Source organism: Pipra filicauda, unplaced genomic scaffold (assembly GCF_003945595.2).
Source record: "Pipra filicauda isolate LSUMZ 115617 unplaced genomic scaffold, ASM394559v2 scaffold187_size1440530_pilon, whole genome shotgun sequence".
NCBI lineage: Eukaryota > Metazoa > Chordata > Aves > Passeriformes > Pipridae > Pipra > Pipra filicauda.
The window spans coordinates 227,247-241,668 of NW_024104295.1; the positions used below are offsets into that span (position 1 = coordinate 227,247).

Here is a 14,422-nt window from a genome sequence, read left to right on the forward strand (position 1 = left end):
GCTATGTAGAAAATTTTTCTCAGGTGTTCGCTGCTAAGCAATCTTTATCTCAGAGATGCTTATAAAACGACCAAAAAAACCCCCTTATCGTTCACCTAATTCACACAACCAGGTATCAGAACAATTACTAGCATTCTTTTTATTCTTTATTATTATTATAAGAGATGGTTAGGATAGAGAGCATAAATCCAGGCCATTACTAGGATTGCAAACTGACCTGCTCACTGGGGTATATCATATGAGTAAAGACTATTTGATTAAGGAAAGTCTGAAATCCCACGCACGGTCACAGCTGCACCAATTCCTGCTGCAGGAACCTGTGTTATTTGCTATTTACTTCAGAAACACACAGTCCTAAAGGACAGCATTCATTCTCTGAGCAAGCAGTAACTGATGTTCTATTCCATTTCCACGAGCTATTTAGCTCTGAATTTCATATTCCCTATGTTTTTAAGTTTTCACAGAAACTTGTAAACAAAGCGCTGTATTCTAAAAAACAAGTAACTTATTGAGTAAAGGTTATGCTACAACTGGCTCGCTATTGTTTCCTCTGGGGCCTCAATATTTAGGGTTTAGAATGAGAGTTCAATGGAAATTATTGTCAGTTTGAATTTTTTCATGAAATCTTCAATTGCCTACTCACACAAAGACGTTTTTTCACTGTCGCAGGATCTGTACTAGCCATTCCCATCTCGGGAGGAACATGGTGTCATTAACTGTCACACGCAGTGCTCTGAGCCTACATAAACACCACCAGGCCGGTCTGGTTTCTGCTCTTTCTCCATCACTACAGAGGTAACTATAGGATCTAGACTAATTTACATGTTAAAATATTTAAGTGCTGGTCTGTAAGCTAGATTTCTTCTAATTTACCTGTCACAGAAGAGTGTTTTTCTAAATAGTCATCATTTACAAAAAGCATTTAAAAAGAGAGCCACGATAAAGTTGTTACAGCTGTTATTTATGATCCATTTAAAAGTCCTGCAGTATTATTTTAATCGAAATTGTAAGAAAAATGTGAAGATCAAATTCCTTTTAATACCTCAAAAGCATGCACTATGAACAGTCAGTAACAAAATAAGATTGAAATGCTTTAAAGGCAACCATACAGAACACTAATCCTCCAGTCCAAAATGGAAAATTGCAGTGTAAAGTGATTATAATCCTAAATAGAACCACAGTACAGTCTGACCCTTCTCTACTTACAGGAAACAACCCCATCCCCCATTCCAAACCTTGAGTCAGATGCTATCATAACAACTACCCTGTATGGACAAGAATTTTACAGTAAAACTCAGCTAAGAAAATAAACCAGACTATGACACTAATGTTAAGATGTAAAATTTCTATTCAGAAACACCTGGTCTATGAGCACTGACAAAACAACTTAGAACTTCTGTTTTTTAGGTTCTAATGCATGTGGATTAAAATGCACAGCTGATGGGAACTGAATATATTAAACCCCACCACCACAAACCAGTTTGCACCCGTTACTTCCCCTAGATTTAAGTGGCTAAACTCTGGCTTGTGCAGCAGCACACAGACCTGATCTGCAGTGGTTAGCAGAAGTCCTGCTCTACCTGCAGACCAAACACCTATACTGAATAACAATTGCAAAAGTGTGAATTCTCTTTCAACAGAGGCAGCAAGTCTTGAGCCTGGTGCAGGTTGTTTGATAAACCAGCTCTGTCGTCTTTCAGATTTTTTAATAAAATACTTTATTAATATGAGGAAATGAAAAACAAAACTTTCACAGTGTTGTACAGAACAATGTCCGATGGTTTTGTTAAGAGAATTTTGGATTACTTTTTTCTTCTCATTTGTCAGTCACGGTGATGACAAACAAACAAGAATTAGCTATGTTCATCAACCATGAATAATTAGCTATGCTCATAAACCATATTTACATACTTACATAGTAATATGAGTATTTTTGGTTCTGCAGAAGTATTAAATACTGTTAAGTCCTTGCTTTTTAGCAAGAAAAAAAAGGTTATTTTCTAGAATGAGGTGTAGCTTCCCTTTCTCCCCGTCCTTATATTTGGACATATATGGCCTACATACGCTTAAAGGATTACGTTTCTAAGATACCTTCAAGCTTTCTGTGATCTAGTTTTCCTACAGAAAGGAGACACAAAACACAACACATCTTGGTTTTTCTCCTTTTGCCTCTGCATCTAAATCCTCAATAGTATATATGCACTATCTTAAGGTGAAAACCATATTTGTGATATCACACCTAATCACTTGTAATCTTGAAGCCTGTTCAGTAATAAAGCAGCAGGAGGTCAGAGGAAGAGCATATTTCAGAACAGAAGACTACTGTTGTGTAAAACAGAATGGGTAAAACCTGAAGGGATGCATCAACTATGTCAAAAATCCCTTGATTTATATAAAACATATTAATCTTAATGCTTGAGCTCTATCATTTTCATTTACCATTGACTAAATATACTTTCCATTGTATTCATTTTATTTTTTTGTGTTTTGCTGTGTAATAGGGTACATGCAAGCACACATGTAAACTTGTAGAACACAATGAAACCAAAGATTTCCCTGACTTTTCAGTATATTAGAAAATAACAGTTGACCGTTGTTACCAAAAAGCAGCTTTTTAATTCAGAATTTGTATAGCTTACTGAAAAACAGTTTAAAAATGGAAACTGGCTAAATATAACTCCTCAAACAGTCCTGACTAATGGCTTTAGCAAAGCTACATTTTTAAGTTATCTGTGCTTTGCTACCGAATGTGGTTACTTGTAATCGCTACCTTTCAAGATTTTGGAGATAGCATATTTCACTCTCTCATACCTCAGTTTTATTCACATGTGGAATAAGAAAGGAATACTCTTGTAATTTTAAATTACTGAGCTAAATAAGCTTAAATTAAAACAAACAAACAAACAAAACCCAACCTCTCAACATCTACAAATAGGCCTCTGACAGGCAAAGCTAATTTTAACAGTCTAAAGGCTGAATCAAGATATTCGCTGCAAATAAGCTTTTATTTCCAGTTTAATATTCTGATCTTTATAATCTGAGAAAATAATACCTTACAATACTTAAAATTTCAACTACTGTAGCTACTGACACTAACACTTTCAACTTTAGAAAAAGACTGTGACAGTGTTGCCTATTAAGTCAATTAAACACTAAAAAAACCATATTAAACTGGGTTTTCAACCATATTGTGTAAGAGATGACTGGTTGCTTGAGTAACTTATTAGCATAAAGGCATTAGGTGATGCCTTCATTGGCATCTCCTTTTAAAGAGATGTTTGTCTTCTCCAAAAATCATTGCCTTTGAAACCCTAGGCAAAAATCTCTATTTTTGCTATTTTTATCCTTAACCATACATTTCACTTCCTGAAGTACTAGGACAAATTCCTGTGCCTAGGTGGGGAGATGTGATGAGCACCAGATTTAAAGAGGCTGGATAGAGCACCCACCTTCCCAAGGCTGGTGGCAGCCATGGGGGGAACATGAAGCAGGGACGTACCTTCACATCTCTGCTTCAGATAAAGCAAACACATCCAAGCCACATTTTGCTTTTGTAGTCCAAACTCTGGGTCCAGACAAAGCTGCTAATAGTCCTTTTGGCAGCAGAGTCAGATCTGGGACGACAGGGGAGTACCAGAAATAATTTTCACATTGAGTTAGGAGAAAAATCAAGTCCCTTGTGTTCCCAAAGCCATCAGCAAATGGACAGAGTGAGAATCAGAACTCCATTAGGATCAGTTAGTCTTATTGATTTAACTGGAAACTAGATAAAGCCTTAGATATCTGATTCTATAACAATGCTTTCTACTGTGCTTCAGTCAAACCACGGCTTATTCCATAGGGAAGCCATAGTACACTTTCTCATAAGAATCACTATTTTTCTGTCATTTCAGTTCTTACTGTATTTATGTCCAGTAATGGTCAATACATGTTAAATGGGAGTATAAATTCATTAGAGAACATAAGCCATCTTGATGTTCTTAGCACACTCTTCATTTTCCTATTTGAAAATGAAGTTGAGATTATTTACACGTTCAAGAAGATTTTGTTAATATTAAAAGCTCAGACTTTACTGTTACACATTAAAGCGGATGGCAACTGTTGTTAGAAAGACCCGGGTAGTGTTGGCAATCAAGTGAATACAGACCTGCCAAAACAAACCCATAGCAAGTCCTGGACAAACCAACAACCACTGCTTGCTGCCGTTTATTTTCCTGTTGTTTTACTGTAAGCACTTACCCCTACCATCTGTTTTGTACAATCTTCTCTTGATAGGTATCTAAAATGGTATAGCTGCAAGAGGATAAAAGGGTTACTGCCTTGAAAAAGCAAGATAAAGCCTTCTCCCCCCCAAGAAAACAAAATTGTTTCCACTATTCCAAAGATATAAAGAAAAAACCCACAATAGCTACATACACTACACATAAAATCCTTATTTGATCCAATAACATAGAAAAATCTGTTACTATTGAATTTTCGGGTGCAGTAACACTGGTGTGATTTTAGTACCTTCTGCTAATTTGTAAAAAGCCTTATTGTAAAGTTCCAGTTTCTATGACCACTGTTGGCATCTGTTTTTATGTAAGACCAAAGTTAAAAGGTCCAGTCCACACTGGACTTCTTGCAGAAAGAAGCCCATATATATAACCCACAAAAGTTTGAAGCTAAAAACAATCTCTGAATGAGTTTTCATTTTTTCCCCAGGTCTTACTTTCATGTACGTGGGAACTGGCAATGGCTGCCCTGTTAATATTCGGTCTTTCACATTTTTCGGATGGAACTCAGCAGCTGATGCTGCTCTGTAGGTAGTAGGGACATGAAGTAAATTTAAAGGGAGGAACAATTTTCTTCCAGGTTTTAAATAAATGCTTATTTAAAAACTAGTCCGTTTATTTTCAAACAGCCTCTTTTGTCTTTTGCAACTCAGTCTCTCCACTAGGAAAAAGCCTGTGCTTCCAGCCACACTTGCCTCATGCATTCAATAATTAGCTGGATACAGCAGGATTAATTCTGACCCCCAAAACAACACAAGCAGGTACTACTGCTTACTGCTTTGTAGTTTCAGAGAAAAGGATGGATGGAAGAGGAAAAGTGTCATGTCACATCCCACTTCCCCACCCCCCCCTTCATGTGAAATCACTCAGATTACTTCAAATCACCCTTTAGAAATACAGTTGTTGGGGACAGTTGTTTTTTTGTAAGTGGGGGGGAGGAAGAAATGAATGGCAGGAGAAAGGCAGCAATGGGTGGTTTGTTGTTGGTCTCTGTTAAAAGCAATCTGCTGGGCAGCTGCTGGTGCAGCCAGAAGTAGGATGGAAGAGGTGAGACCTTGTGATGTATTTTCTCATGGCATATGGTTCAAGTCCCTACACTATGAACACTGGTACCTAGACATTTCATACATGCACTTAATGCACTCTCCAAAAACTGAAAGCAGCCATCTGAACACTTCATCCATCTGGAAAACTGGATGGGCACACTCTGTTGAAGTCAGTGGCATGGAGGACAGATCCCACTCTTGGAGAGGAGAGGCTCTTCTTAGATCAGCATCTCAGCTCACCTGCCTTTTACATCTGCCTTTATGCATTTTAAGAAAGTTTCAAGGCATTACAGAGCTCTTACATTTTCTTTTATTTTTGATGCTTCGTAGTTTGATTTTCCCTCTAGACAAGGCAGATGTATTCTTAATTTTGGGGGGGGAGGCACTGACAGCTGTTACTGCTGTATTTAGGCTACAAAATATTAAGGGGAAATACTAATTCAACTCTCAAGTGAAAGTATTTGTAGACATAAAATCAGGCTGGGGAATCAGTCTTGCAGTATCTTCTCCTATGCCCTTTAGCCACCATCCGGTGAGTGTACTCTACCCAATCCAGTACTGTTAAATAAAATTAAGCTTGTGTTCCTTCTAGAGAAGTCATCAGATAAGACTTTCACCTTTTTTCGATTATGATAAATAAATCTACATTAAAATGTTTTTCCTTCTAAGCAGCAGGATTAAGTCCAACACAGGAGTCCGAGTTTTCAAGAATGATAGTTAATGATTGGACCAACTTTGCAAAGATAGGATTCCCTAACCAGAAAATGTTGGTAACCTTATGGATTTTCCAGAGTTTAGCACCTCCTGAAGGTGTTGCTAAAATTTGAGACCGGATATCTATCGTTAAAGAAGATTCTACTTTCTTGTTCTTTCTCCCTGCATAAATGCAAGAGATAGGTAGAAGCAAATGGAGAATAAAACTAAGTCTTGTATGTGTAGAAGCCTGTACATAAGTGATTATAAACACTTCATGTTACTGGACCTAACAAGATACATCAGCATATTAGTAAACTACTGGAGTCTGAACTGTAGCCCAAGTTCTTTTATATACTTTGAATCCTTAAAGCAATTTACAACAGAGAGCAGAAACACATTCAGCTAACAACATATCACAGCAAACCTGTGTGAGGAGGCAAAGGTGTTGTACAACCATAAATTAACTGCTTTAGAGTATGCATTAAGGGGCAAGAGCAAGGGATGAACCTCTTACAATCCTAAAACACACCCTAAATATCCCCAAATCAAACTACAGATTAGAAGTCTAACAATGCAGACATTATTTTTTCAGGACCACTAAATGTAACAGTTTTGCACATTTCAATAACACGTTGTGATGCCACTTCATCAAGGAACAGAGCCAATGCTGTCCACATCCATGAAGCCTGATGCTGAGCAGCTCACAGATTCAACTGATGCCTTTGGTGGCCCTGATGTGCCAGGAACAATTCCCTTCATTGCAAGGTAGTCAAGGAAGACAGAAGTAAAATTTTCCTTTTGTACATTTAGATGATTCAAGTTGACTAATGAAAAGTAAAAGCATTGTCTCAGTTTCCATTTGTAGACTCATCAGTACAACTTCTGACACGGAATGCTTGCTCACAGAAACAGACCCTAAAAAGCAAAATTACAGGGCAAACCAAAGATGACAGAATATGTTCAGACTATAGTGCCGCAGTGTGTAGGCAACTTGCTTGAATTTCAAATGAAACAATAAGAAACATAAAAAATAGGGAAAAGTTACCACATAAAGGAAAAAACTTAAGTACATTTTTATTCTCTCTCAGGCACAGCAACTAGAGTGACAGACTGCTGACAATAACATCTGCATATGGTCATATCAATGAGATTTAAGAGGTTTTATATCAAGAAGTATGTCTAACTCTCAGCAATATCAACTACTAGTTTTTCAAGTCATCTTTTCTTGTAAGCTCAGTCTAAGCAATTTAAATTATAGTTTTACAGAGTACATAAGATCTGCTTTATGATAAAAGGGCAAGAGAATCTGATCACGAACTACCCAGAAACTACAAGTCTACCATGAACATAACGAATGCAAGGCATTTAAACTTCATGCTGTCATTTGAAAGCCTTTTTTAAATTAAAATATTCTAAATAATTAAAAAAACCTTTCACATAAATAAGAGTACACTGAACAGAAAGCCTTTAACTGCACATCACATATTACAGAGAAGTAGGTAAGTAGTCATTAATTGATTTCCTTTAATACTTGGATGTCCTATGTCATAAAGTCACGTTAGTAACTGCTCAAATCCTGTTAAAGCCTAAGTAAAAGCATCAAAGCAGTTTTACTAGTTTTGTTAGATACTGTAAAAAGACCACATAGTTTTCACCTCTGACCTCTCATTGTAGTGCCTTTATTTCACTTCATCATTACATTTTTTTCATTAAAATTCAAACAGAACAAGTGGCAGCTTCTGACTTTGATAAAAGGTCACTTCTCATAATTTTGTACTTTATTCATCTCCTAAAAGCTGTAGGAAAAAATTAAAATTACATCTCATTCTTATACATCTCAACTCACAAAGTGAATGATATTACTCCACGCAAGACCAGATTTTAGTCACATTTTCAAAAACCAGAATGAGATGAAACTACAAGAGCAGCACAAATACATATATGCCAAAGGAAGCCAGTGGTCCATGGAAGCAGGCACCACCACTCTTGGATGACAAAGCACTCCAGGTGAAGTTTTGTAACTGTAAAATCCCTGTGTTTGGAAGAAATCTTTAATGAAGTAATCTTCAATTTTAGCTGAGGTGGTATGTTGAGGACAAGAGCAAGATTTACTTTTTACAATGAAATCTTCAGTAGAGCTTTCCCTCCATCTGTCCCCTTTAGAAGTGTCATCACTTCAACAGTTCAGATGGAAAACTGAAAGCACCAAGCCTAGATGGTAAAGCAAAGAATAAACACAGGTCTTGATTATCAGTTACCTCCCTCGGAGCAATCAATCTTTTGTAGAGTGTCTAACATAAAACCGAAGTCTCACAGCTTAAAATGATGAAGAAAACATTAAGCTTTATCAGAGTAGCACCCTCTATGCGAACTTGCACAAGTAACTACAAATCAAAACATTTCTCAATCAGTACTATTTTTATTTAGATTATTTGATTAACAAATACGAAACACATAACCCAACTTTACCTAATTAGCTAGGGAAGCCTTTAAGGCAAGCAAAAGAAAAACATTAAAAACAGAAGTAGCATTATGTTTGGATTGGTTTCAAATTCACTACAGCAAAATCATTAGAATTCAATTAAGCTTCTAATGTGCTGTAATTGTTTAAAAACTAACACAGACAATATGCATTAATTTTGAACTGGAGTAGCAGCAATAACTTGTCATTGACAAAGTAGATGTCTGTCACCTTGACAGTTTAAAATGCAACACAGCCAGCAAGTCTACAGTACATCACAATGATTTGTGATCAAAGATGAAATAAATATTGTTAGCTTAATCTTCTAAAGCGTTAAATTTGCTGCATGAAGAACTACTGGGTGGTTTTGAACTCGGCTTCTACATCTGTCATGGAAAAAGGCAGAAATCACTTCCTACCCAGTCCTCAGTTTATTCATGGCATTTGAGACTTGTCTCCTTCAACCATCTTTTTTCCATCTTGACAATTTCTGACACTTAATCAACTATCTACATCAAAGTTGTTCCATATCTTAGATCATCTCTCTTGCTCTCAACTGAGCTTTAAGCTCTACTATACCTTTTAGCTGGAGAGGACCATACAAAGCATTCAAAATGTGAATGAAAGCTGGATTTACACAGTAGCACAGCAATCTTTTCTAGTTTACTCTTGATTCCTCTTCTAGTAATTGACAATTGCTTGTTTGACTTCTATTGAATGATGACACAATACTAAGACCTTGCTCCTGCATGGTTATGGCCAGTTTAGCATCCACCACTATGCAAACTGGGGCTGCTCTCCTCAGGTAGCCACCCTGACAAATAACAACACTGGAAATTCAATCACATGACTTCTGCTGTGGCTCTTTGCAGCTGTACCCCACTGTTACTATCCCAAATAATTTAATATCAGCAGTAAGCTTTCTTCCCCACTGGTCACCAGGGTTTTTCCAGATAATTTAGCAACATGTTAGATTCCCAGAGTTTGTCCTGCCTAGAAGTGAATTTTTCTCCTGATACAGACAGGCATTTACTTCTACCCTATGTTCTTTATAATTTAAGAAACTATTTATTGACACAAAATCCTTCCCATCTTATGCTATGGCTTACTAACTTCCTTTAAAGGTAGTGAGGGACCCTCTCAAAATTCACTTGGAAATTAGATAAACCTGAATCAATCTTATAAACATGGTTATTGACCCTTGAAAGTCTTCACAAGCTTGCAAGACAGGTTTTCTTACAAAAGTCACACTGACTTTTCCCAGGCCAAGACCATAAGAAGTAGTGGATAGCTGCATAAATAACACTACTAACTGGACTGTTTCCAGCACTTGCAAGTGCTACAATCTCCCTTACCTAAATTCTAGCATCATACCTGCCATTCTCTATACTCCTGGCACCACAGTAGAGTTATACAAGAATGTACGTGCCATCAGCAATTCTGCTATTTTGAGTTTTTTAGAACCAGAGTGAATACTACCCTGTCCTCGTACTTTGCTACTGATCACATTATCAGCTACATCCACAAACTCTTCTCCTGCCTCTACTGTATTAGACCCACCAGCTAAGGAGTCCCCCACAAAGAAAAGTTCAGAAAATGAAACACTTCGGTTTCCTCCCTAATGAACAAAGACAATTTAACTTCCCTGCAAGAGTTGTATCTATTGTATGTGCTCCATTTACATCCTGATCATCAGCAATTCCCGTAGGCAGTGTGAAACTATTCTGATCTGTATGAAGAAAGCATTGTCAGTTTTGATGAATTTTGTTAACCACAAACTTTTCACTGTGTTTGTACATTTAGACTATTAGACTCATGATTTTAACACATTTGAACATTTCTTCTGCTTTTTTTTTGTTTGCTTTGAAGGCAGTTGTCTTGCTTCCAGTTGTCTCCTTCATACTACCCAGGTTCTTCTGCTCTCTTGTAATTCTGCTAGATGGCACACACTGGCACTCTGTTTCACAATTGATCTCCATCTCCTTCACTATGCTCTAGGTCACTTTGAGAGACTTAGTTTTAAGAGCTGTTTGGTTACTTCCTTTTTAAGCAGCTTTTTTTCCCCTCCTATTTTTATAGCATCTTTCGAACAAGATACACTTTAAAATATGTATTTGATGATACAAAAAAAAGACTAGAGTGGCTTAAATCTTCCTTTAAAGAACACAAAATAGTCTGTTCTCACCTACCATTTCTTTGAGCCATGCTGTGTGGTGATAAGTGTGTAGCTAGTCCACACCACAGTATGTGTTACACGAGCAGACACTTCCACTGACTCAAGTTAGATTTCAATACCCTAAAAAAAAAGAAAAGCAGGGGCAGGAACGACAACACAAAAAAATCCAATGACACAAACACGGATTTGATAAAATTATGGCTCTCCTAAATCTCTGCCAGATTGCTTTTTGTTTTGTTTAAACTACATAAGAGTGGTAGCTGAACTTTATTTGTTCCCCAACTCATTCCCTCATTTCACAATATCAGCACTGGAATAAATCCAGTTTCCACATAAGTAATTCATATGTAACTATAACATTACATTCAAATTATAAAACAAAACTTGTGCTGCACAACAACAGTTAAAGTCTACAAGAACTACAAATTGTTCATTTTCCCACCCACAGACTGCAGACTGTGCATCACTTCTTATACAAAAGAGATATGAATAGCTATAATTTACATCACAACATTAAATTTGCATTAGTTATAGAATCAGTTTTCTCAGTTTCTAGAATAATGGTGCTCAGAATGAGGCTAATGCATTACAAAACAGGTGACCTTGAAGTTCAAGAGTGTAAAGGCAGGACCTTGATCTACCCACAAGACACAATGGAGGTTCAGAAATATTAAAAATAATTTGATTTTTTATTTCTGTAGTCTTTCCCCAAAACCTCAGTGTTTAACATAAGATTTTAGTACTTGGCATATTTAACATCCAACTGACATTCACACTTGACTTCCAAATGTTCAATATTCCTTCAGAGTAGAATACACTGAAACAGGTGCATCTAACGCTCACCACACCATAGTAACTAACAAGTCGCTTAACTTTACATTTTTCAGTGAAGGGCAGAACGTAGCTCTCTAGTTTCACCTCCCTTACATTTAGTCTTAGTCTCAAAATAATTTAATTTTTCTAGCTCCTCTGCACAATAATCATTCCCATTTTTTTTAAGAGTCAAGGTACTGTTCTGCACACAAGAGCCTCTCCTCACTTTAGAGTCTTGGCTCATCTCTTCAGTCTTGCTTAAAGATACAATGCTGTAAATATTGCTGGAGTATCATCAGAAACTCTGAGAAGTTTAGCAGGAACTTCGAAGACTTGCTATACAAACAGACTGGTGTCTATTCGTTTCCAACAATTTGCAAGCTAACCAGCACAAGAAACAGAAGTAAGACTGGAGAGAGAAATACAGCAATGCATCAAATCCATCTTTTTTTTTAATAAATAAAAAAGAATTATTTAAAATTCATAGACTTCAATAACATATTGTATGTAATAGTGCCCTACAACACTGCAAATATTGCAGAATTTAACAAAACTAGAGGTATGAAAAGGCATTTCAAAAACACAAACCTATCTATATGACATCACAGCAGTTACATCACTGTATTGTAAAATGACACATTAATAATTGAGAACAAAACCTAACTAAACAAGAACCCAAAGAGTTTCTCAAATTGTTCAGATGGGTGACTTCTATTTCTCTTACAGATACAGCCTCATTTGAAGGTTTCTCATCAGCAATTCTTTAAAAGAAGTTTACTGAGGCACAGCCCTTCATTTTTGTAGACACTTATGCAGTTATGTTCTTGCATTAACTGTCTATGATATTTTCCATGAAAAGTATTACCTCAGATTTTATTGCTGAATTCAATTAGATTGACTCCTTGACCTGACAAACTCGTAATGCAAAAAAAAAAAAAAGGAAAAAAAGGAAAAAAATCCTAATGTACTTCTATGTAGAGAGCTGAAATAATCCAATATATAGTCACCTACTACTCCCTACCATCATACCAGCACTCACATAAATGCTACAGCAATCTACTTTCCCCTTCTCCCATTGTGGTATCAATGTAAAAAGCATTTGCAACCTTTTAACAAGAGTGCTCTAGCAAAACTAGACTTGCCTTTGACATTAGCCTAACAATTCTTATATATTTATTCTTTGGAGCCTGAAGTTTAGGAAATTCCACATTTCTTCCACATTAAATTAAAAGAATAACCTCATCCTGCCACCTTGCTTTAATACATTCCTCCCTTCACTGATAAATCTGAAGTATAAGGGATCACCCTATCATTCCACTTCCTCACAACCATTTCAGCTGTAGTAAAGTGGATGAGCAATCGATCCAGTGGGCTTGCATCCAAAGTACCAGCCTGAAGTCTTGTCAAGGGCCCCATCGACCACACCACAGTTCAGCTATACTAGATTTTATTTTTTGTAACCAGTTAATTATGTCAACAATAGAACAGACTTCACATAACTAATGCAGCAGTGTTTCTTTGGAAGCTGCAAGGCTGCCAGCACAAATATTTCAAAGTTTTTACAACAGCTAGTTTTCATAGGAGAGCCCTAGAAAGTGTAACGCAGCGGCCTGCTGGTGTTTCCATCTTTAGTGTGCTTAACATATAGGAGAGATCCATGTCGTGAGGATACTCTAAAGCTGCCTTTGAGTATTAAAACAGATTTTTAAATTAAATATTGTTAGAAAAGCATACATTAACACATATAGAAACAAGCAGACCAAGACTCAGTGGCCACAGTTGAATTTAATCAGCATCCACACTCCATTAGCAGCTGGAAGAATTCCAAAAGCTGCCTGTGCCCTTGGCCATCTGCCAAGACCACTGATTGTGTTTTAAGTCCGCTGAAATTACAAGGATTTACTTGAATATGGCATTCTCCACTCTTGGTATAGTATTTGCAATTTTATTTTGTTGCACAAATAAAAAGTAGCTGCCTACCTCAGCACCAATACACTTGCATGTTACAGACATGCACAGTCAGACATACTTAATGCCACCTAAACTGCAAATATGCTTGGTACTTTTTGCAAATGAGCCATAGGAAAGTCACTAGTGACACCTAACATGAACACACTATAACTAGCATCTAAAATTTGCATTACATTTACTGAGATAAAAATGAAAGTTGTCAAGCATTTACTGGCACTGTCTACAAGTATGTTAGAGCCAAGCATCAAAATTATTGTCCAAAAGTTCTATTCAAGTCTACTGTTCATTAGAGTCATGGCATGTACTAATACATTGCTCTTACAATAGCACTGGGCAGAAAATGCTGAAAGGAGGAAGCGTTAAAACTATCACAATAACTAAAAGTCTTTACAATTACAACATGAACATGAGATAAGTTAGTTTGGCCACATACCGAGAAATGTGGGGAGTGTAAGATCTCCCAAGAACATCTGCAGATGCATGCAGTCACAATCCTCTCTGGAGACCTTCACGTGATAGTATTTTATCTATGTAAGGTATCAGAGACCATCCAGGTTATGAAAAGAAAGAAACAAAAACCAAGATAGATAGTAATGACTAAAAACTGTTGAAGAAACAATGATAGAAAGGCAAGCAGCAAAGCAGCACCCCACAAAGCACAGTACTGGTTTGGTAGCAGATCCAGAATACTCTGGAAGTATTTGATGCTCATGTCCTATGTGGAGTCAACTCAGCTCTGACTTCCCCAAGCCCACACCAAGATCTGCCATCATTAAAGAAAAGGAAGAGCTGGAATATTTGTACAAAGTGGGCATATCACAACTCACACAGACTAGAAGCTTCCCTTGAAAGCACATCAGTACCTAAGTACTGCCAGGTATCAGGTTTGATGTATGGAAGTCTAACACCACAAGAAAGTGAAAATACTCATTGTCAGAATAACTCCTTCAAACTCGGGAGGCTACTGTACAATACAGTGCAGCAC

General features: G+C 36.9%; 1 protein-coding gene across 3 annotated transcripts in view; it reads right to left on the minus strand.

The window, feature by feature from the left end:
- Nucleotides 1-14,422, minus strand: part of PIP4K2A (phosphatidylinositol-5-phosphate 4-kinase type 2 alpha) — a 107,121-nt gene that overhangs the window by 76,374 nt on the left and 16,325 nt on the right. The window contains exon 1 of one of the 3 annotated variants that reach the window (XM_027751745.2): nt 10,667-10,773. The exons of the other annotated variants lie outside the window; for them this stretch is intronic. Coding sequence (XP_027607546.1) covers nt 10,667-10,669 — 3 coding nt within the window. The 5' untranslated portion in view covers nt 10,670-10,773. Of the gene's footprint in view, nt 1-10,666; nt 10,774-14,422 lie in introns of those variants that run through there. 3 annotated transcript variants of the gene reach the window in all.